Genomic DNA, 24,719 nt, shown 5'->3' on the forward strand with positions numbered 1-24,719 from the left:
AATAATTTGCCTATTTTTCTTGTATTAACGATACCCGATAAAAATTTATCGTGTGTGGGTACATGACTGACCTTAACCAAAATATCATATTTTTCTTTCCATAACTTCCACATTTTCTGTAGTCCACTCAAATATTTTGGCATTATCAATCGATACCCGATTATTTTTCAATTAATAACCAACATTATTTAATTTAGGAAATAAATCCCAAATTCACAAATAATTCATTTCAACATAAAATAAAGCTCAATTAAATAAACGGATTGCATCACGATCATCGCATAAAATCTCGGTCGTGGCTATCCTAGCCTAATTTTTGGAAAATAAATGAATAATTAAATAATTTCGAAAATTATTAAATAAATACAATAAATCCAGTTTAGGCCCGTAATGCCCGATTGGAAGCCAAGACGAGCCCGAAAATTACCGAGACTCGTTCGGAAATAAAAACATGAGTCTACTTGCTAATATCACTAATCATTTGCTTAACATGCATTAATAAGACTCTAAACTAATTGATCTACTCTAATCTATCCACCTAATTGCATTTAATTAAATCTAATTAACCCATAAGCATCATTAGCCTACTAAGAAGGGATTGGTAAGCAAAACTCACTTGATTAAACGCGGAGACTAGAGACCGCGATGACCGCGTGACGGCAGCCGAAATCCGAATTTTCGACAATGTCAACGGACACTCGGACCGGGCCCAATAGGCCTTGCAAGCCCACAGCAACTGGGCTTGGTCTGGACTTGGGCTGAACTTGGGCCTGGGCTTTGCAGGCTTCAATTGGCTGGACCAAGAGCTGAATTGCGGGCTTGGACTTCAATTATTTGCTTGGCTGAACTGCAACTTGTTTGGGCTTGAAAACTGGACTGAAGATGGCTCATGAGTAAGTGGGCTGCTACTGGGGTTTCAATGGAGCTGCTGAATTGGTCTCCTAATGGGCTGGAATTGCTGGGCTGCTCGCTGGCTTTGGACTACAATTGGGCCGAACTTGCAGCTTGCTGGCGTCGAGGCTTGGAGTAGCGAATGAGGAAGTAACGAAGCCCGTGAGCGGGCTGGCGTCGAGCTGGGAAGACCAAGGGAATGCTAGACTGCTGCTTCGGTGGGTGATGGCTTCGCTAGTTGACCGTGAAGACGCGTGGCTGAAGACAACGGACGAAAGCAGCTATTGGTGAAGAACGTCCGTGGAGATGGGGCTTCGTTGGTGAAGGCGTGCAGCTGAGTTGATGGAGAAACACGAGCTGCAGACGTGGAGACCGAAGCTGCTGATGTCTTCAGTGGACTTGGATGCGTGGATGAAGAGAGCTAGCTGCGGAAATGAAAAATGGAGGAATTCGGTGGTCTTCGCTTGTGATGGCTAGGCTGAACATTGACTCTGTGGGCAGATGGGTGTGCGGGAAAGAAGCCGAAGGAGAGAGGGCTTCGCTGGTTGACCGAGGAACGTGGCAACGAGTTGGGGAATTAGAGATGGCTGGGCTGTTTCGTGGCTTTGGTAGGGAAGGGTTGATCGTGGGCTTGTGCTGAGGGCCCGAGATGCGGGATGTGGCAGCTTCAAGAAATTTCGGTGGATGTGTCCACGCACGTAGAGAGAGAAGCAGGAGGTGGAATGAGGGAAAATGTGGGAATGATTCGGTGGATGAAGATGCAAAGGAAATGAAAGCCAAGTAAAAGCAGAAATTGAGGTGGGTCGGGGAAAAAGAAGAAGACGCACGAAGGAGAGGATAGCGACGGGAGGCAGCTGGATTCATTGGTTCAAGAAGATTGAAACAAACTTAAAGCCAATAATCATCCTCTCCATCGAATGCCTTGTCCCATAATACTTTTTAGGATAAATTGAATCCAAAAATAGCACAAATAGATGCCAAAAACACAGCCCCAAATCATGCTCCGAATTTCACTCAGTACTTCAATTTCTTACTCAATTCCCCAAATTGAGGTCTGATTTCGATGAAGAGAAATCCCGTATAACTTTCTGCAAGTCCCTAACACTCAAAGGCTCGACTTGAAAGTTCAATTAAGCCCCTTCGAATTTCCATTAATTTCCGCAATGTCCAAAACGATTTTCTGTAAAAATTTCAGAATCTCCGAAAATTATTCGGAGAATGATTTGACATTCCTAAAATAGATTGTGACATAACAGAAGTTTCAATTTCAAAAATCGGGTTCAAATTTGAGGTTAATTTCGATCCGGCGCGCTTAACGTGACCTAGTCTACCGGGTAGGTTTCAGAAATTTTTAGTGCAAATGACCATGGTCAATTTACTTCGAGCCATAATGAAACCACTCGACACATTTGAGACTCTCGATGGTCGTGAAAATCTCAAGATTTTAATTACGGGCACAAAGTACGCAAAACGATAGAAAATCGATAGAATCTTGCAATCAGATGGAATCACCCACACTTTGATCATACATCTTAGTCGAATTGACCTACATCTGATCTCTGATCGATTTTGACAATGCCGTAATGACCCTTACAAACTAGCATGGTCAAGCAATTGACTTCTAGTCGAATTCTCAAGTCCATTGCATTAAAATCTCTTAATAACTTCCCAAATAGTCTAGTTATCTTACGAGTGATCGGCTCGAGAATAGCACAATAAACGCATCGATGAAAGGCCAAATTTATTCAATTGAAAACAGTACTGAGAATTCAGGATGTCACAAATTTTTCCCCTTATGAACCCTAATATTCTCTCTCGAACCCTAATTTTTCTGTCACGAGCCCTAATTTTCCCCTCTAATTAAGCGAGACAAAGATAGAAATGCATCTTTACCATGAGCGATGAGCAAGCGATGATGAGTGAATGGTGAGCAAGGGTGGGCGTGCCATGACAAGCAAGCGATGGTGAGCAAGTGATGGAGAGAGATGCGACGAGGCCAGCCTTTTAACTCAAGTTCAAACATCGCTTTTGCCTTGGATGGCATGCGATGTTGTTTTGTTTATTACCCAGCCACATTGGACTAAATGACATCACTCAAAATGTTTATTTACAAATGTCACGTAACCAATTTAGCCGAAATTTCTCATCATTACTCATCATTAGTACTTTAAGTGATCATTTTTTCTTTGATTTAGTACTTAAGTAAGTCGACGAAAACTTTTGGTACTAAGTCGTACACAATTTTTGCCACTAGTGTTGCAACGTGAATGGAATCAGACGGCTGCGTTTTTTAAAGAAAAAGCCATCAAAGAACAGAGTAATTGCGTCGTGACTATATAGTATTTTATCTAGTCATCGCCCATTGTCCTCCTCCTCCCCCGAGAGGAAGTCGTTTTTAAGTGAAATGCTTTTCTTCGCGGTATTGTCCACCTTCCCGCTCGAAGCAGGGACCGAAAGACTCGAGCGCTCTCCATGGAGGCCGAGTCGTCGCCGTGCGTAACGCGCACCAACTCTTTTTGTTGCCCTTTCGTCGCTGGATGTCGAATTGTCGTCTCCTTCCTCACCCACTTGCGTTTACTGATGCAGGTTCGAGAGCAGTGAGATGCTCGGGACTTTCGTGGTGTCAACACCCCTCCTGAAGGAATCGTGGAGGCGGTGCAATTTCGCGGACTCTGCCGCTCCGATGAGCTTCGTGGCGGACCAACGTGGCGAGGTTGGGTACGTGGCGTTCTCGGGCGTCCAGGTGATCGACTGGTCAGAGCCGAGCTGCGGGACCCTGATGGCGCTGGGCCAGTGGGAATGGGAGCCTCTGTTCTCACCGTTGAGGTGCGATGGCGATGGCGATGGCAACGGCGAGGGCACGGTCAAGGTGGACGCCGGATTCCTCCGTCTCTTCCTGGAATATTACCGCCGACAGGACTTCCAAAACCAGGTACGCAGTCCATTTGCCTTGTTTGATTTTGACTTAGAATTTTATTTTTTTTTGGGTCGGAGAATTAGAAGTCTCACTGCACGTGACTTTTGTTCTTTTCTGGGTAATTGCGTTACAACTTCATTAGTCGAACATCAGCAACTTCGGCGAAATTATGGTTTACCTTTCAGTCAGCCTCTTGATAAATTAATCGGCCTATGGAGTTTACCCTAATTTGGATTGATTAGTCCATACCTACTATATGTGAGTATGACGTTTCCAAAGCTCAAAACGCCGCCGTTTACTTTAGTTCTTTTCTGGGTAATTGCATTACAACTTCATTAGTCGAACATCATCAACTTCCACGAAATTATGGTTTTGGCTTTCAATCACACTCTGATAAATTACTTTACCCGTAATTTGGATTGTTTAGTCTATTTACTTTATTTAAAAGCAGGTTCTAAAAGTTAAAGTAGTGTTAGATGGAGACTCATGCTTAGTCTGGTTTTTTTTTTTTTTTTTCTAGTATTAAATGTAAACATATTTAATTGGAAAGACAAATAGGGTCCACTAAACTTAGGACTATAAGCTCTGACACCATGTGAGATTTTAATAGGATTATTTGTTAACTGATCTAAAAGATTAAGTTGTTAGATGTAAATGTGATTTATTATTTAAATATTCTAACAATAATAAAAAAGCAAGATAAGGGCGGCTGGTAGGAAAATGTATAAACATTTGCTTGGCAGATTTAAAGGTGTACAGTACTTCATAAGGCATTCATCTTTTCATTTTGTTGCCTCGCCTCACCATAGCTTGCTTGCAGAGTCTTCTTTTCTTCTCTTTGAACAGCGAGTTCATTCTGTGCATTTTATAACAACAAGAAAAGAGTGTTGAGTTTGATCGCCAGTATTCCTTTCTAGCGAAGTTAATATTTATTTAATATAATCCAATGCGATTTAATTTTTCGAGGCCTTAGCCGGAAAAACTCACTACGAATTTGTTTTTGACCCAGGAAAGGAAGAAAAAGAATGCACGATGAGATAAATATCCTCTTATACATCTGCAATAGATATAAAATAAGGGTGTAAATGAGAAGAAACGTTTGTTAGCACACGAATTCCACAAATCCTCCTCCTAATTTGAATGAGTTTGGTGGGATTTAAAATTTACATAGAAAGCAAATTAAGATTCTAGTTCTTAATCCTTATGTGTGAAGATGATGTGACGATGTAATTTATTAAGAACTCCTGAAAATCTATTGACCATCCCTCATTCTGCAAATCTTCAAACTAATTTCTCGTCTCGAAAGCAGAGAAACAAATTTATCTGAGAGCAATAGAGATGCATCAACTAACAAGGTTTTTCTTCTATTGTTTTGTTGAATTTACCAGTCACAAGCAACAAGACAGTCTTACTGAATTGTGCATGACTGCTGGAGACTATTTTGAGAGATTAGGCTGGTACAGTAGATATATACATCGGACAGTTCTTGGACAACACTAAATTACTAATCTAGGTTATTTGTGTCCTTCACATATCACATTTCTTGGCCATGTGTTGGAAATCTAGATGTAGTCTTTCTATAGTATGTAACGGTAAATTGTCGATATTGTCCCTACAGTCATTTCTTTTCTTGGGAAGTCATTGACATTAGTCATACCAGCATATTTGAAGTAATAAAAAATTGCCCTTGGGTCATGCATGTATTAAGTTTTCCTCACTCTAGCTCTCGTTGTGAGAGTAAATTATTCAAAGTCCTTCAAGCACTGAGCTGCTTTTTGTGTGCAGATTCAGGGATTATTAGGAAAGGTTAAGATGATTATCCTCACAGGCCATTCCTTTGGGGCAACAACCGCCTCTCTTACTGCTCTTTGGCTCCTCTCCAATCTACAGCCCGTCGCTTCTCCCATCTCAGTCCTCTGCCTCACCTTCGGCGCTCCCTTGCTTGGCACGAGTCCCTTTCCCAAGCCATTGTCCGGGAAAGATGGGGCGGGAGCTTCTGTAACATTGTCTCGAAGCTCGATGTAGTGCCCAAACTGTTCTTCACTCCACTAACCTCCTTGACTCCTCAACTGTACTTGCTGCTTCAGTTTTGGCAAGGCGCTATGGCTTCACCCAGTCCAGAACAGTTAGTTGGAGAACTGCGAAAACAAAATTTTGATGAATTCTTTAGCAACGTCAAAAAAATGTGTTCAAGATGCTGCACAATCAGAAGAAGGGGCGAGGAACAATTTGTTTTGGCCACTGGGAAGCTACCTATTCTGTTCGGAAGAGGGAGCGATCTGTCTGGATGATGCAACGTCTATTGTTAAGATGATGCATTTGATGCTCGAGACAGTCTCTCCAGTTTCCAGTTTTGAGGATCATCTGAAGTATAGTTATTTTACAAGACTGCTTTCTTGGAGTTCCTGAAAAGAATAGACATCGATGACCTCTCCGAGTCAAGCTATGAAGCTGGTGTCTTCTTGGCATTACAATCTTCAGGAATAGATCCACAGGTAATTAAATGCCTCTCAAATCTGCACGAGACACTATCTTCGTGGCTTCCTAATCCAACTCAAAAGTATAGTCTATCAGTGCCCTTATTTTGTGGAAGGATTTTCTTGGAACAATCACTCTAATATTTGAGGCAGAACTCTCCTTCGCTCCTTAATAATAGTGCATGCAGAATGATGTAGGCTTATACTAGGACATCTTTTTGGTGCTCGCTGAATAGTAAGTACTCAGTCTTCACTTTGTGGGTTGTGTTCTTACTACCATGCAGGATGACAATGTTTCAAAGCCAGCTAAAGGTTGCCTGCAGATGGCTCGGCACATGGGACGTGCACCGAACCTGAACAATGCTTATCTAGCTATCAAACTATCTGAGATAACGCCCTGCAGGGCACAACTTGAGTGGTACAAGGCACGCTGCGATGAGTCTGTGGATCAATGTGGGTATTATGACACATTCGAGAAATTTGCAGCATCCAGGAGGGAGTCCACAATCAACATGAACCTGTTCAGACTCGGCACATTCTGGGATAGGGTCATAGGCATGGCAGCACGGAATGAACTCTCGCACGATTTCCACTGCATGCCCAAGTGGGTCAATGCGTCCCATTCCTACATGCTCCTCGCCGAGCCATTGGAAATCGCACGCTATTACCGTCATGGCATGCACGCAAAGAAGGGACATTACATCAAACATGGGAGGAATAGGAGGTTCCAGATTTTGGAAAGATGGTGGAATCGGAAGGTGGCTGTTGCGGCGCAAGAACCACAACAAAATAACAACAAAAGGAATAGGAGCAGGTATGCAAGCTTTACTCAAGATTATTTGTTTTGGGCGAGGGTGGAGGAAGCTAAAGACTGGCTCAAGAACACAGAAGAGGAAGAGGACCTGAATAAGTTGGGATCATTTTTGGAGAACATGAATCGTTTCGAGACGTACGCAAAGGAGCTGATTAAGAACAAGGAGGTGTCCATAGATGTTCTGGCTAAGAACTCAAGTTACACATTATGGGCTGAGAAATGGAAAGATTTGAAGGCGAAGCTCTTGCGGCCACCTTCTACTCCTCTTTTGAACGGAATGGGTTGTGATTACGAAGAGATGAAGAGATAGTAACACAAATAATTTCCGAATTTTAACTTAATGCATGACCTAAACTTTCAGTATATATTGAATGGAGTCCATGAACTATTTGAAAATGTTTAAGATTAGGAAAAATATTGAATATTTTCATTAAAAAAAACAAAAACAAAAAAAAAAAAAAATTTGTTTTTTTTTTTGAAGAGATTTTTTGGTAAGTTTTAGGTGTTAGGATTTTTTTTTTTTTTTTTTTTTGTAATGAAATGCAATAAACTGCAGAAATAAGGAAATGTCAAATTGGGACATTACAGTTGAATTTTATTCTACTGGGCCCTCCCCAAATAGTGGAATTCTATTGGTCCGTGCCGAAAATGTATTTAATTATTTTCATGTTGGTAAATTTTTACGAGCATTGGTAAGTCTATGTAACTTTATTAATAACTTTATAAATTACCCACTTTCGTTCATAGTTTTGCAAATAACTAATATTTATTACATAAGTTCTAAGATTTTGAATTCGCTAACTCTTATTCATGCGAAATTTCCTACTCATATAGACTTTTGTCAGATTAATTAAAAGGTGGGCTTGTGAGTATATATATAATATATCCTAAATTTTGAGTATATTCTTATAATAGGGTTAGAATTAGAACTGAATTTTCTAGGATGGGAAGCTATGGAACATGGCCTCCTGATCGAATGGCCTGTATCGAACCGGTCGCCGATTCGCTCTAAGCGTCCCTCTCTCTCTGAAAAACTCCGACTCTTTCTTCGCGGACTACCTCCGTCAATCTCTCCAATGGCGATCACCTCCGTTCGCCTTCTCATTCCTCCTTCCTTCACGTAACCCTCTCTCTCTCTCTCTCTCTCTCTCTCTCTCTCTCTCTGGGATTGAATCTATACTCGGTTCAACGTATCATCGTATCATCTGGGTTTCGTTGCAGTGCTCTGTTTTTGGTCTGTTGTCTTCAAATTCGTGGACAAACCTCTGCTTTTAGATGTGGGTTTGCAATTTGGCGTCGTTTGTCGGCCCTGCGATTGATCATTCGCGTTTTTGCATGTACAGACTATTACCGGCGTGAGGCAAATGCTGGGAGGTAAAATTTCCGGCAAGTGTTTTCCGTGTTTCGGTCCAGTTTTGAGTCGTTCGTCGTAAACTAGATTGGCATTTGATTGATGCTGTCGCGCTGATGAGCGGTTTTCGGGTTTTTTGTAGAGGCTCTGTGTGATTATAATAAGGTTTCGAACCTTTGTGTGAGAGCTGGGATTTCTTCGGGGAATCCGGAGAAAGCACCACCCAAATTCTCAAGGGACAAGAAGATGGTGCCTGATTCAGATCCTCCAAGCCTTAAGGATACCGATTCTTTGCATTGGTTTTTTAAATCAACGTCCGATCTAGAATTTATTTTTTTACCCTTTGCGTGCGATGACATCTTACTTTTAGTTATGATCCCAAGTGTCTTGCTCCATGACTAAATTCATGTTGTTGACCTATGTTTGTCTAACTTGGCTTGCCGTACGAAGCTTGTGGTTTTGACTGGAGCTGGAATGAGCACAGAGTGCGGTATTCCCAAGGATAGAAGGTTCTTTAGTTATGATTAGAATGGTATTTTACGTTTAGCAGACATTTCAATGGATAGACGTTACTGATAGGTGGAAATATTTCATTCTAGATGATTTGACATAACAGCCATTCTTCTCATTAATTTGTTTTAAACTAATTATATCAAAGAGGTTTGAGTATGTTTTCATGGCTATTCTATATCTTTTATTTTGGATAATTAAGTGACTAGGAAGAACAGGAAGAGATCTTGCTGTGATGCTGCATCATTTTTCATGCCTAACGCTAGTCTTCAAGTTATGCACTCTGCATAACCTTGTGGTATATATATGTGCTTTCAGCATATGTGGTCATGTTTGTATGATTGCACTCTCATGTTAAGCTTTCATGCCGAATGTGACAATTTGTAATTTTGTCTCCACTGTATAATATGTTGACTATTCTTTTGTAGCTAAGACAAACCCTTCCAGCTTTTATTTGTTTTTTGCAGTCCAAATGGAGCTTCTCTCTCTCTCTCTCTCTCTCTCTCTCTCTCTCTCTATTGGTTTCATTATGTAGATAGCAGCTTAGAGATGAAGCAAATATGCAAGGACAGTTCAATCAGAAACAAAGTTATGGGGGATAAATTTGAAATTGAAGGGTGCTCTAGTAAAATAGGTGGTGAGAATTGGAAGCTAGCTCATTTAATTGAAAGAGCCTTTTACGGGTGCATTTGGGAACCACTTTTGGGGAAAGTCTTTAGGAAAATGCAAATACCTTTGAGTTAAAGGTGTTTTCCAAAATGCAACCGTGTTTGGTAAATTGTACTTTGAAAGCTCTTTGTAAAGTATTTTGAGCAAAATAGCGTTTGGGGAATTACATTTACAAAGGATCTTTGTGGTAAAAAAAATTATCAAAAGAAAAATTTTAAAAAATTGACCAAAGGCCAGTGGCCGCCGGTGACCTCCGACGACCTCCGGCGACGCCCGATCCGGGCAGCGAGTTCGCGCGACGCCGTCGCGACCTCCGGCAACGCCGGATCTAGGGGCGCCGAGGTCGCGGGAGGACCTCGCCGCCTCGGATCCGGGTCGCGGCGGTCGCGCGACCTCGCCACCCTCGGACCGGGGCGGCAAGGTCGCGCGACATCGTCGCGACCTGCATCCGGGGGCCGCGAGGTCGCGCGAGCCGATCGGGGCGGCAAGGTCCTCCGCGACCCCGCCACCCCCAGATCCGGGTCGCGGTGACCCGACCTTGCCGTGGGTCGCGGCGGTCGTGCCACCACCCGGCGTCGCTGCGTCGGGGCGACGGTCGCCAGCGACCACTCGCGGAAGAAGAAGACCGCCCGCCGCCCTAGATCCGGGTTGCAGTGACCCAGCCCTCGGTTGCGCCACCTTCGGCGTCGGTCGCGCCACCCCCCCGACGATCGCCGGCATCCCTCTAGCAATTGCCGGCCGCTTGCAGTCAACCAGAACAAAACCCCCGGAGAAGATGAACAGTTGCGACACAAGGGCAAGAACCGGAAAAACAAAAACTTCGTGAGGACAATTTCGGAAAAAAAAATTATGAACAAAGCCCGTGTGGGCATGCCAAAAAGCCGAAAGCCCAAGGTAGGTCCCCCGCCTTGGGCTGGCTTCACAATGCTGGCATTTAGGGAATGCAGGCTCAAATTTTTTTGCCAAACGAGCTGGCATTTGCCCAAGTACCTTCAGGCTTCAAAGGGGCTTTGGGAAGTGTTTCCCAAATGCACCCTACATAGGAACATTTTTGTCAAGCGAATGTCTTTGGGTTACTTCAATTAGAATTTGTCTATGGAAGTAGCATAAAACCAGGATTGGGGTTATGCCTAAGAAATTAAGGGAGGACATTCAAGGAAGTTTGTTGGATTTCGGTTGTTATAAATGATATGATACCGTGGAAAGTACAATAATGTGTTGTAGTTAGCTGACTTTGCCTATGGAGAAGATTTGTTGTTGGTTCTTGCTTAAATAAAATCTTTTCAGTTTCTTCATAGGGCTTCTCTATTTTTTTTCATTTGTTTAAGTGTCTAACTATGCCTAAGATCTTTAGTGTCTCTCGATTTTTTACTCTAATTCCATTACAATTCATTAGGAGTTTGTTCATTCTAAACGAGCTTGTAGGTGATATTGGGCAAGGAGGTATGTTGGATGGAGAAAGTTTACTACAGCATGGCCTAGTGTAGCTCATTATGCCCTTGCGTCTCTTGAAAAGGCTGGTCGAGTAAATTTTATGATTACCCAAAATTTTGACAAGTCATTGGATGTGGAAATTTTGTGACATTTTCAGAAATTGGAGGATGAAGTTGGATATTAATAAATCTTCTGAACTTATTTCAGGTTGCACCATTATGCTGGTAGCAATCCATTGGAAGAAGAAGAAGAAGAAGAAGAAGAAGAAGAAGAAGAAGAAGAAGAGTAGGAGAAGGAAAAGCAAGAGGAGGAGGAAGAAGCTAAAGGAGAAGAAGAAGAAGAAGAAGAGGAGGAGGAGAAGCAAAAGCAGGGAGGAGGAGGAGGAGAAGGAGAAGAAGAAGAAGAAGAAGAAGCAGAAGAAGAAGGAAAAGAGTAGAAGAAGAAGAAGAAGAAGAAGAGAAAATCTGAAGTGAGATGCTTTCAACATATTGAAAACTTTGTCATCTATGATTTCTAGCTTGATTAGCGAAATCTCTCTTCAGTGGCATATAAAAAAAAACAAGGTTAGGTGAGTGATGTGCGGCTAGTTAATCTGAAATATTTTTCCGACTTGAAGGGGTTTGCGATTCAACAAATACTATATTAATCGAAGTTTATTTCATGAAGGAAAGTACTCAATGAGAATGAACAATCTTGAGTACAGCTTTTGAGTACATAAAGCATAAGGCAAAAAGAAAACCTATTATGACGCAAATGCTTACGCTCGTAGAGATTATGAATAAAATAAAATATTTATCAAGCCATTCCCATGCTATTTAAGAAGACGAGAGAGGAAAAGGATCTGATTTGAAATTTTTCTTACGGGAGCTACAATGGTGAATGTGATATAAATCTAAATGCGTGGAATATACAAAAAAATTATGGAGTATGTTGACTTTTGATTTGATTTTTTTCTTCATATTTCGATACATGAATAGGCATAATCAAGGTAGGCCCTGCCCAAGCCAAGGGAGGCCTCCGTCTCGACCACGGGCATGGGAGACAAGGGACCATGCCCAGCTTGGCCGATTGTTTCTTCCGGCACGGCCCACATGGCCCGATTGCTGGCCCTAGGTTTTGGTGATGGAAGATTTTTTATCCTCGCCCTCACTTATACGGAGGTGAGCTTAGTTATCTTTTCTATTCAGTTTCTTTCTTCTTCTTCTTCTTCTTCTTCTTTTTTCGTTTAATTGACACGGACGTTTAGTAGTCAGAGGGGCGATTTTATCGATACAAAACATAAGCAGGGACTAATTAATCTTGGGAAAAAAGCTATATATAGTGTACTACTCATATTTTAAGGGGTGCATGATAACTAAAATTTATGTTCTATAAATAATTTTTCTATTCTAGACCTATTTCTGGAATAGAAATCCATTTAATAAACCTATTCCGTTTTTCAATTTTTGGAATAGATTTCTATTTTAGAAATTAATTTGGAACAGAAATCAGAAATATAGATTTTCTACTTTTGATTTCTAGAAGAGAAATCAGAAATAATTTCTCCCCCAAAATCTCTAAACCCTAATTTCGGTGAGTACTCCATCATCTCCTCTACGTCTCTGCCTCCTCCTCCCCCTCCTCCTCCGCCTCTCCTCATCTCCTCAAGACATCGTCTTCTCCACTGGATGCTCGCGTCTCCTCCGCTAGACGCTCTTTGCCTCTCCTCATCTCATCGACGTCCGCTGCGAATCCACCCCCTCGTCGCGACCCACCGTCCCCGCTTGTCGTCTGAGCACTCCTTAGCAACAGATCTCGCGCCTACACCCCGCCGCTCGTTCCCCGCGACACCGAAGCCCTCTGCAGTAGATCTCGAGCACCGACGCCTGAGCCGCTCTTACTTTGCTCCGTCTCACCAGAAGCTACCATCGCCCCGCAACCTCAGCAACGCCGCGCGCCCTCTCCTCATCCAGCGACAAGCTGCTCGCAAATCTATCCCCTCGCCTCATCCAAAAGCCCTCTGCAGCAAATCCTGAGCACTGACGCATGAACCGCTCCTGCTCTGCTCTGTCTCACTAGAAGCTGCCACCGCCTTGCGACCTCAGCAACGCTGCGCAACGCCCTCTCCTCTTCCAGCGACGAGCTACTCGCGAATCTGCTCCCTTGCCTCATCCAGAAGCCCTCTGTAGCAGACACCTGAGTTGCTCGAGTTCGTCCGACGAGGCCCAGGACTGCGAAGTGCGCAAAAAAGCATAACTACCCATCTCCTCCCTTCTCCGGTTCATGCCGATTCCTCTTCTTTTGGCATGGGTTCGTGTGTTTTTTTGCGTATGAATCTTAGGATTGGAACTGGGTTTGCTGCATGTGGATATGAATAAGAGATTGGAGTTGGATTTGCTGCTCGTGGGTATGAATAAGAGATGGGTAGATTCACCTGTTTTTGAATTTTCTGTCAAATGCCATCTCCATTTCACTCCAGTTTAGAACTTCAGTAACTTTCCTATCTCGCCAACGTATGTAATGTAGAGTACATTTACAGATTGGTCGCAACTTTTTAATCAGTGATCAATCTCCAAAAAGGAGGGCGGAAAGAAAATTATTTCATAAATACTCCAGCAACAGCCTTCTCATCGTTTTTTGATTTAAATTTATACAATATAATAGATGAAACATTTAATCAAATAATGGAGATATATACATTCTTCAAAAGCCATCCAGCTGCAATCATGTGCCACTCTGTATCATGGACCAAGTACTTCTTCTTCATGTGTTACCTTTGATTATCATAAAATGCTGAACCCTGTTGATTTTTGTAGTTGCCAAAAACCCATAACATGGAACAGAGTGTTTGGACCAAAACCATTGTATTCAGATCAGTTTGCAAACGTTGGTTGGATCATTCAGGTTAAACGCCCTTCCCGCAGAGTGTTCGGATAAAAATCATTGTATTTTGATAAATTTGCAAATGTTGGTTCAACGTCTAATCCAATCACTTCACCATACTTTTTTTTTTTTACTATACTATATTAAAATTTAGAGTGAGATATCGATCACCAACAAATTATATATGGACTCTCTTGGTTTGGATTTAGGTTCAACCCAACCAAGGAATGCTCGAATGTGGAATTAGAGATCCACAAGTGATAATAAGGCGCTTGGAGGGGCAAAAAGCACCAAGATATAATGGGACTTAACATTACATTTATACATGTTGACTTGAGATTATTATTACAATCGGAAGACCTCATTTTTTTGTAACATTTAAACATGTCCTTTGATGGGGTCAACGATGGGTCAATTGCTAAATGTTTGATGTTACGTCCATATGTCACGTATAACTTTCGTAATGAATAAGACTTACTCTCTTTTTATTCCTTTTATTTTATAAATCATCTTTCATGTGAAAATATGAACTTCAAATATTTCAATAGAGAGCATGAAACTCATAACAGGGTTGAGTCATCCAAGCATATTTGTGCTCTCGCCAAAAGTGTAATTCTATGTGGTTGTTTATATTTGTGTGATGGATTATTTGACATCTCTATATAGAAATTTCAAGTCTGGCTCTTTAGAATGCCGATGATATAGGCGAATGGATTAATTTTTAGTGGGAATGTTCACTGCTGGTTATTATGAACAAATAGATGGGGCATTAATTGGTGGGAATGTTCATTTTGCTTGTAATATATGGTTGCTTGTAAAATTTTATATGAAGATGATTCTCTTTTAATTTTCTTTGTGCATTTTTTTTTATTGATAGTCATAGAATATTGTATTGATGTGATATCGATATCAAAGTCTATGCGTTTGAACTGGTACACCAATTGATATGACTCATTTGATGCTCAACTAGTTCAGGTTAAATGACTTCCCACAAAGAGGTTTGTATGGCAAAGTGGACTAAGCCTTTGACCAATGAGCTTGTAAGCCTGTTGGTAACAGAGGTAATAAAGGGAAATCGCACCACTTCTACCTTCAACAAAACAGGATGGAATAACATACATGCCGAATTCAATAAACAGACGGGACTCCACTTTAGTATAATTCAGTTGAAAAACAGGGTCAACAAACTGAAGAAACAATATAGTAGTTTCAAAAAACTTTTGTCACAATTTAAATTTTGATGGGATAATATAAACAATAATGTTGTTGTGGATGATTAAAGTGTGTGGGAGTCTCACATCAAGGTATTAATTTACCAAGGTCATTTTGTTCATATTGTATTGCAAGCTTTGATTATATTACTGACATCTGTCATTATTGTATAAATTCCAGAATAATAGCGAATGTGCTAAATTTAGAAATGATGGGTTTCCTCAATATCCTTATTTGTGTATCATGCTTGGTGATACATATGCTACTAGGGACTATGCAACGAGAAATGCAAAAGAAGTGGTAGTGTCCTCGGAGAGAAATGACAATAGTGTTGACGATGGTGATGGTGGTAGTGGTTATGCAGTAGGTGATCCAGAGAAATTTGATGAACAGCATATTGATGAGGAGGTCTTTATACCTAATACTACTACTACCTCAAATCATAAGAAACACAAGCAGGATAGGACTCCAAATTCTAAGATGAGGAGGAAGAGTAACAAATATGATGTTAGTGACACCTGTAAAGCTATTCAAGAAATGATTAAAATCAGGATTGCTCAATTAACAAGTGGCTCTGTGACCTCAGATGCCCCATCAACTGTAGACCATTGCCATCTTAAATAGCATGCCTAATTTAGAGCAGAATATTTACAACAAAGCTATGAACCAATTATGTCTTAGTGCCACTTGGAGAGAGACTTTCATCACAATGCTACCTAAAAGGAGACATGGATTTCTTAAATCTCTTTAAACAGATGTTGAGTAGTATGCTATGGATTTATATATTTTGTTTAATTTCACTCTATAACCTATGTATTTGAGATACTTTGGTCTTTTTATGATGCAATTATGAAAACTTTGTGACTATTGTTGATTATTATTAGATTCCTTACGTATATATTGTCTTTATCTTTTTTCATGCGAAGGAATAGGTAATATGGAGGGGAATGAAAGTAGCATGTGTAGTGATCAAGTAGCAACAGGTGAATCGGTTGAACTAAACTTTGATGATTTTGATATCGATATTGTGATAGCATGGTTGAGCATGGTTGCGATGGATATATCTATGCACTCGAGAGAACCTATTAGGGATAGCATATTGTCAGGATCCAAATAAATTATGGAGGTTCTTCAAGGACATTCAGATAGAATATATGAATCTTTTAGAATTGAGAGACACGTTTTTCTCAACCTTTGAGATTTGATGAAGGCAAGAAGTTGGCTGAAAAATAGTCGATATATAAAGGTAAATGAACAAATTGGGATATTCTTATTTATGATTTGTTACAATAACTCGAGTAGAACTTTATTCGAGAGATTCCAACGTTTGGGACAAGCTATTAGCAAATACTTCACTATAGTGTTGAAAGCAGTTCTCAAACTTGCAAAAGAGATTATTGTACCACATTCCTTTGTTGTCCCAAATGAGATTATTATGGATTCCAACCATAAACTTTACTTTAAGATAAGATTTTCATACATTCATTTACAATATCGGTTTCATTTTATTGCTAATCTTATATAACAATAGTATTTGATCAAAATGACAGGATTGTGTGGGCGCTATTGATGGTACTCATGTTCAGGCTTCTATACCTTTGTCGAAGCAAATTCTATTTAGAGGCAGAAAATGAATTACCACTTAAAATGTGATGTGTGTATATTTGTTTGATATGAAATTTATTTTTGTGTATGCTGGTTGGGAAGGATCTGCCAACGATTACCGGGTGCTATCAGCAGCACTCGAGACTCCTCGCTTGGAATTTCCTCGATCATCACTAGGTATTTTTACTTGTTCTAGAATTATCAATTTTTTTTTAAAGATTGTATTGTATTTAGAAATCACTACTAATATATGAATATTTTGTTATAGGCAAATACTATGTTGTAGATTCTGGTTATGCGTCAATTATGGATTCTTAACTCATTTTAGACGTGAACGGTATTATCTAAATGAGTATAGGGGTAGAGCAAGACAACCAAGAACAGCAGGAGAGTTGTTCAACTATAGGCATTTTTCACTAAAGAATGTCATTGAGAGATCATTTGCGGCATTAAAGAATCGTTTCTTTATTTTGAAACACATGCCTGCATTTGCAATTCGAAAGCAAGAACATGTTGTAATTGCATATTGTGCTATCCATAATTACATCTGTGATCAAGAAATGAGGGATAGAAACTTTTCCTTATATGGAGATCCAGAGTACTCATTTGAACCTGCACAAGATGAGGTTATAGGCGATACATCGACCGAGGAGGAAACTGATATGAATATGCTTAGAAAAAGTATTGCCAATAAGATGGAAAAAGATCATAATATGCCGGAGATTCCATGAAATCGTGTTTTTAATTTTTGTAATGTATTTCTATTATTTTATATTTGGGGATTTACAATCTTTGCTTTTGTAATGTGATAATGTATTTGATGATTCCTATCTCAATTCTTGTAATGTGATGTTTTACTTAAGGATTTCCTTATTTGTAATGGTCATTTATGACAAGCTCTATTACACTTCGTAAAATTCGCCAATTTTGTAAAATTTGCCGCAAATTGCCCAATACACTTATTTGTGTTTCTTTTTAAAACGATTACTCGATATCATAAACCGTGGCGGTGATCGACGTGACACACTAGCACGAAGGGGATTAGAATATAATTGCCCACCTTCATTCTACTAGAGTTTTGGGAACCTTCTATCATGCTCAAGAGTAATGCATATTGACTCTTTTTTCTATTGTATGGAGACCATTGATTGATAATTATATTGTTTGACCATAATTGCCTATCTAGGTGGATGCTAAAGAATTTTGTGTGAAAATTTAGAAAATTTGATATCACAACTCTTACTTTGTATTTTTTTTTTTTCAAAAAAGGGAGACTTTACTAAAAAAACTCTTACTTTGTATTTGGGTCAACGGTTTCATAAGCATATGAAATTTGTAAAAATGGACATCTCATTTGCTCCAAAAAAATAAAAATTTGTTTCAAGAAATAGAAATTTTATATTGTTATCAAATGAATTTTTATTTCTAAAATAGAAATTTTGTATCGTTATCAAACATATTTTTTTGCTCAGAAACTCGTCCAAAAATAGAAATAGAAAAATCTATTTCTATTCCAGAAACATAATAGTTATCATGCGCTCCCTAAAAGTCCCACCGTAACGTTGTCGCGATACCATAATGAGATCCCCAATGCTTCGTAATCTCCTAAACGATGCAAGACAATTTACACACAAATCGTTCAAAAAATTCAAGGATCAATGTGATATATATATTAGAGGATAGGAAAATTAACAAAAAAGTGTTAAATGCATACAATTGTATAAATTCAGTCCTAAATGTTTTTATTTTCTTGTCAATTGGACTCTAAATTTTTTGTATTCATATCAATTTAATCCATTTGGTTAATTATGGCCGACTAGCATTAACGTGGACACTAGTCGTTGTACATGGTCCGATCAGTTTTAACATGAATAATTTTTAATAATATTTTACTTTTTCAAATTTTTATTTTTTTTCTTCTTTTTCCCTCCTTCTAGCTGGAGGAAGACAGAAAGGAAAGAAATAAAAAAGAAAGAAAAACCAAAAAATTGAAAAAAATTAAAAAACATCATTAGAAATTGTCAACGTCAGTGTCGGCTAATCAAAAATGACCAATTGACTGAATTAGTACAAGTACAAAGAATTCAGGACTCATTGCAAAAGGAAATCATGATTAAATTGGCATAGTTATAATAAAATTAAGATTTTTTTTGGAGGTAGCTTTCCAATTAAAAGGTAGGATCTCGTTGAAGGGTAAATTCAAAGCATTTATTAATTTACAGACAAAACATTTATTAGAATTTTTTGGGGGGTCGAAATTAGAAGAGTGAAATGATGGTTGCCAAAGCGTTTGGTCAATTTGAACCTCAGGAAAGTTTCAGAAAAGTGAGATACTGTCAAGTGTCAACAAGACCGTCGAAGAACGGTAAGATACTGTCAACCCCTTTTCCGCGCCGTATCTCCACGGAACCATCGCGGCACCAGCAACCCCTCCTTCCGCGTCGGTTCGGCCGCCCGCCATCCCCTCCATATATAAATTATGCACTCGACTCTCACTCTCGGAGCAATCCACTTCCCATTCAGACATTTTCACAAACACCTCCAAGGCCAGGAACTGAAAGCCTCGAGCGCTCTCCATGGAGGCCGAGTCGTCGCCGTGCGTGACGCACCCCAACTCTCCACTGCCCTTTTACCGCCTAATGCCGAAGTGCCCGCTCCATTCTCACCCAGTTGCGTTTACTGATGATGCAGGTTCGAGAGCAGCGAGTGCTGGCGACTTTCTTGGCGTCGACGCCCTTCTTGTAGGCGTCGTGGAGGCTGTGCAGCTCCGTGAACTCCGCCGATCCAAGGATCTTCGTGGCGGACCGACGCGGCGAGGTAGGGTACCTGGCGTTCTCCGGCTTCCAGGCGATCGACGGGTCGGAGCCGAGCTGCGGGACCCTGATGGTGCTGGGCGAGCTTGGATGCGAGCATCTGTTCTTGCCGTTGAGCTGCGACGGCGAGGGGACGGTCAAGGTGGACGCCGGATTCCTCCGTCTCTTCCTGGAATTTCACCAGCGACAGGATTTCCAAAGTCAGGTACGCAGTCCTTTTTGCCTCGTTTATCTTCAACTTAGAAGACTGGCTATACGTGAATTTGTTCTTTTCTGTGGGTAATTATGTCACATTTTCATCAGTCGAACATCATCAACTTCGACGAAATTATGGTTTAGCTTCCAGTCATTCTCCTGATAAATTGATGCTTGTTTGTTGGTCACTTAAGTCTGTACCTATTATACGTGATTCACGACATCTTAAGAGCTCATTTACTTGATTTTCGAAGCAGAAAAGAACCAAGATAATGGTGGTGGGTAGGAAAAAGTATAAGCATTTGCACGGCAGACTTAACCGTTGAGGGTATTTCGAAAGGCATGTGTCTCTGTGCATTTTCTTGTCGCACATTGTTTGCGGAGTCATTCTTTTTTCCTCTTTTAACAGCGAGTTCATTTGATGCACTTGCTGACAACATGAAAAGAGTGTTGAGTTTGATGGCATGAGATTGCAATATTCCTTTTCACCAAAGTTATTATATATCTAATTTAATCTAATGTGAATTAATCTTTCAAGGCCTTATCTGGAAAAACTCACTGCGAATTTGTTTTTGACTGAGAAAAGAAGAAAAAAAGAATGCCTGATAAGATAAATAGGCCTTTTATACATCTGCAATAGATATAAATAAGGGTGTAAATGAGAAGAAAGCATTTGTTTGCTAATACCCGAATTCCACAAATCCTCCTACTAATTTGAATGGATTTGGTAAGATCTAAAATTTACATAGAAAGTTAAGATTCTAGTTCTAAATGTTTATGTGTGAAGGTGATGTGAGGCTGTTATTAATTAAGAACTCCTGAAAATCTATTGACCATCCCTCATTCTGAAAATCCTGCTACTTTTTTCTCGTCCACTAGAAAGCAGAATAGCAAATTCATCTGAGAGCAACAGAGATGCATCAACTATCAAGGTTTTTCTTCAGAAGAACCTTTTTTCTTTTTTTTGGTTGAACTTACCAGTCACAAAGAGCAGGACAGTCTTGTCAGATTGTGCATGACCGCTGGAGACCGTTTTGAGAGATTAAGCTGGTACAGTGGATATATCCATCGGTCAGTTGTTGGACAACACTAAAGTACTAATCTAGGTTATCCGTGTCCTTCACATATCACATTCCTGGGCCATGTGTTGAAAATCTAGATGTAGTCTTTTTACAGAGCCATTATTGTATCGTAGTTTGTAGCGGTAAACTGTCGATATAGTAGTCTCCACAGTCCTTTCATTTTTTTGGGAAGTCAATTGACATTAGTCATGCCAGCATATTTGAATTAAAAAATAATTGCCCTTGGTTCATGCATGTATTAAGTTCTCCTCAATTCTTGCTTTCCATCTGAGAGTAAAAAACCCAAAATCCCTAAAGCATTGAGCTGCTTTTTGTGTGCAGATTCAGGAATTTCTAGCAAAAGTTAAGATGATTATCCTCATAGGCCATTCCTTTGGAGCAACAACTGCCTCTCTCACTGCTCTTTGGCTCCTCTTCCATCTCCAGCCCGTCGCTTCTCCCATCTCTGTCCTCTGCCTCACCTTCAGCACTCCCTTGCTTGGCAACGAGTCCCTTTACCAAGCCATTCTCCGAAAAAGATGGGGTGGGAGCTTCTGTAACGTTGTCTCAAAGCTCGATGTAGTGCCGAAACTGTTCTTCGCTCCACTAACCTCCTTGACTCCTCAACTGCACCTGCTGCTTCAGTTTTGGCAAGACATTACAACTTCACCCAGTTTAGAACAGGTTGTTGGAGAACTGTGAAAACAAAATTTCGATGAGTTCTTCAGCAACATCAAGGATTGTGTGAAAGACGTCGCACAATCAGAAGAAGAGGGGAGGAACAATTTGTTTTGGCCATTGGGAAGCTACCTATTCTTTTCAGAAGAGGGAGCAATCTGTCTGGATAATGCAACGTCTGTTGTTAAGATGATGCATTTGATGCTCGAGATAGTCTCTTCAGCTTCCAGTTTTGAGGATCATCTGAAGTATAGTTATTATATGAGACTATTTTCTTCGCAATTCCTGGAAAGGATAAACGTCAATTGCCTCTCTGAGTCAAGCCACAAAGCTAATGTCTTCTTGGCATTACAATCCTCAGGAATAGATCCACAGGTAATTAAATGCTTCTCAAATCCACGTGAGACACTATCTTCTTGGCTTTCTAATCCGACTCAAAAGTATAGTCTATCAATGCCCTTATTTTGATGAAGGATTTTCTTGGAACAACGGCAGAACTCTGTCTCACTCTCTAATACAAGTGCACCCAGAATGATTTAAACTTATACTACGACATCCTTTTGGTAATCGCTGAATGATAAGTTCTTAGTCTTCACTTTGTGGGTTGTATCTTTAATCCCTGGGCAGGATGACAATATTTCAAAAACAACTAAAGATTGCCTACAGAAGGCTTGGCATATGGGATGCTCACCGAACCTGAACAGTGCTCATCTAGCTATCAGACTATCTAAGATAATGCCCTGCAGGACACAACTTGAGTGGTACAAGGCACGCTGCGACGAGTCCAAGGATCAACTTGGGTATTACAACACATTCAAGATATTTGAAGCATCTAAGAGGGAGTCCATTGTCGACTTGAACCTGTTCTTATTCGCTGCATTCTGGGATGATGTCATGCACATGGCGGAACAAAATAAACTCTCACACGATTTCCACCGCATGTCCAATTGGATTGATGCGTCGTATTTCTACGGGCTCCTTGCCAAGCGATTGGAAATCACTCACTATTACCATCGTGGTATGCACTAGAAGGATGGAATGGAAGGAATAGGAAATTTCAGATTTTGGACATACGGTGGAATCGAACAATTGCTGTTGTGGCGCAAGTACCATGACAAATTAACAACAAAAGAAGTAGGAGCAGGTATGCAAGCTTGACTCAAGATTCTTTGTTTTGGGCAAGGGTGGAGGAAGTGAAGGACTGGTTCAAGATTGCAGAAGAGAATGGGACCTGAATAAGTTGGAACTGCTTTTGGCGAACAACAATGGTTTCGAGAAGTACGCAGAGGAGCTAATTGAGGGGAAGGAGGTGTCTGTAGATGTTCTGGTTGAGAACTCAAGTTACTGATTATGGGCTAAGGATTGGAAAGCTTTGAAGTCGAAGCTCCTGCGGCCACCTTCTGCTCCTGCTCTGAATGGAATGGATTGTGATTAAAGAAAAATTAATGACATTCATCATTATTTATGTGGAGATCATCATCTTTGGTGTAATCATGTTCAATGTAGACAACTGCAGAATAAGGAAATGTCCAATGGGAAGCTTCATTTATTTATTGTAGCAACACTGCAGTTGAATTTGATTATTGGTTTGTGTCAAAAATTATTTGATGTACGTAGTTCAAAGGATGCTCAATCCTACAATTGTACAGCATGTTCAGCAACTCTCTCTCTCTCTCTCTCTCTGTGAATTGAGACTCTACTTAGTTCAAAGGATCATCTGGGCTTTTAGGGAGTATTCTGTTTTTAGTGTATTATCTTTGCATTTGCAGAAAAGTCTCTGCTTTTAGCTGTGGATTTGCATTTTGGCATCGTTTGTCCGTCCTTTGATTGATCATTTGTATCTTGCATGTACAGACTTTTACAGGGTTGAGTCATTTGTCATGAAATTGATGCCATTTGATTGACGCTGTTGTGCTCATGAGCGGTTTCAGGTTCTGTAGAGGCTCTGTGTGATTAATGTCCCTAAATGTGGGGTTGCATTTCCCTTAAATATGTCTTTCCAATTTCTTATGAATAGATTTATTAATATTATTAGTATAAATTCATTCTAGACTCTTTTTGTTATTTATTTAATTGTGAATTTGAATCAAATTAATATAAAAATAATAATTTATCATGTAGGTATAAAATTGTTCATTTACTATATTATGTATCGGAATTCTCTATTTTTTTAGAAAAGACATATTGGCATGTCATGTTATGTTGCATCGCGTATTGGTGCTACTTAGCCTTTTGCTCCTATTTTGACCTAAAATATACTAGGACCCAATTCAGGTTAATAATTTTTCTCCTTAAATTTTTGTCTTTGAAGAGTGAGCGACTCCATCGATCGGCTCACCAAGTCAGCGAGGGAGCTTGGGTACTTGGGTCGAGTTGTGGGCTAGGACTTTGCGCAGCATTTGAACAATATGGAGAAGCGGGTGAGCGCCCTGTTGATGGACAAGGGCATCTGCATGAACTAGCTTTGGACTGGGTTACGAAATGGAGAGAGTGAAGAAGCCTATAAATAAATCGTTTTTCGCCCATATAATTTTAGCTTTAGCTAGTGCGAGTGCGGAAATTATTGCAGAAGTTGATTTATAACTTTGCAAGACCAGTACATGTTCTTTATGTTTGGTATTAGACAAAGTAAACCTCCCTACTTGCCCAAGTTACTCACTAAGCCATCGATAATTTCGGCCAACATATTTTTGGATAGAAAACAAAATTTCATAAGAATAGATTTTTGAATTTTCCATGTATAGCTGTTGATAAACAACAGTTTGTGGAATATTATAATATCAATTTTTTTCTCCTAACCAACATTTTCTACGAAATTGCCAATGCCCTAGAGGAATTTTTTTATTCTCGGCTTGACATCACACAAAATTTGATATATGTTGGAGATATGCACAAATCGAGCTAAAGATTGTAATCAATCAATCCAAGATTACAGGAGATTGTGATTATTTAATTATGTCAATCTATGATTGGATATGATTTGATGAATATTCTTTTTCTTTAGTTAGACATTTAATGTACTATAAATAGGACATCATACAATGTAAATTACATATACAGAAATACAAGAAAACCTTGAGTCTTCTCTCGTGCTTGGCCTATTCCTCCATTTCTAACATCGTATCAAAGCCATACTTTTCAACCTAGCTTCCGCCAAACTCTCCAAATTGCCTCTGTTCCTTTCTCACAAATTAGTTTCTACAAAGAAGCAGAGGAATTCATCATGGCCA

The 24,719-nt window shown here is 40.0% G+C and overlaps 2 protein-coding genes and 1 pseudogene across 2 annotated transcripts; all 3 read left to right on the forward strand.

Annotated features, from left to right (window-relative positions):
* Positions 1 to 3,771: 3,771 nt before the first annotated feature.
* LOC120288278 lies at positions 3,772 to 6,193 on the forward strand (annotated as a pseudogene).
* Positions 6,119 to 7,409, forward strand: LOC120288253 (lipase-like PAD4). The gene is made up of 3 exons (XM_039301898.1): positions 6,119 to 6,177; positions 6,222 to 6,303; positions 6,570 to 7,409. Exons 1-3 carry the CDS (start codon positions 6,119 to 6,121, stop codon positions 7,407 to 7,409), a joined length of 981 nt encoding a protein of 326 aa, XP_039157832.1.
* Positions 7,410 to 19,016: 11,607 nt separating this feature from the next.
* On the forward strand, positions 19,017 to 21,147 carry LOC120288254. The gene is made up of 3 exons (XM_039301899.1): positions 19,017 to 19,338; positions 19,434 to 19,760; positions 20,630 to 21,147. Exons 1-3 carry the CDS (start codon positions 19,017 to 19,019, stop codon positions 20,767 to 20,769), a joined length of 789 nt encoding a protein of 262 aa, XP_039157833.1. The 3' UTR covers positions 20,770 to 21,147.
* The last annotated feature ends 3,572 nt before the right edge of the window (positions 21,148 to 24,719 follow it).

The sequence above is a fragment of the Eucalyptus grandis genome, chromosome 9 (assembly GCF_016545825.1).
Source record: "Eucalyptus grandis isolate ANBG69807.140 chromosome 9, ASM1654582v1, whole genome shotgun sequence".
Taxonomy (NCBI): Eukaryota; Viridiplantae; Streptophyta; class Magnoliopsida; order Myrtales; family Myrtaceae; genus Eucalyptus; species Eucalyptus grandis.

Coding starts and splice junctions, on each gene's coding strand:
- LOC120288253 (XM_039301898.1), top strand. CDS start 6,119: ATGATGCATTTGATGCTCGAGACAGTCTCTCCAGTTTCCAGTTTTGAG. Junction 6,178..6,221: donor AGTTTTGAGGATCATCTGAA/GTATAGTTATTT, acceptor GTTCCTGAAAAG/AATAGACATCGATGACCTCT. Junction 6,304..6,569: donor CTTCAGGAATAGATCCACAG/GTAATTAAATGC, acceptor ACTACCATGCAG/GATGACAATGTTTCAAAGCC.
- LOC120288254 (XM_039301899.1), top strand. CDS start 19,017: ATGGTTGCCAAAGCGTTTGGTCAATTTGAACCTCAGGAAAGTTTCAGA. Junction 19,339..19,433: donor ATGGAGGCCGAGTCGTCGCC/GTGCGTGACGCA, acceptor CTGATGATGCAG/GTTCGAGAGCAGCGAGTGCT. Junction 19,761..20,629: donor GACAGGATTTCCAAAGTCAG/GTACGCAGTCCT, acceptor CTCGTCCACTAG/AAAGCAGAATAGCAAATTCA.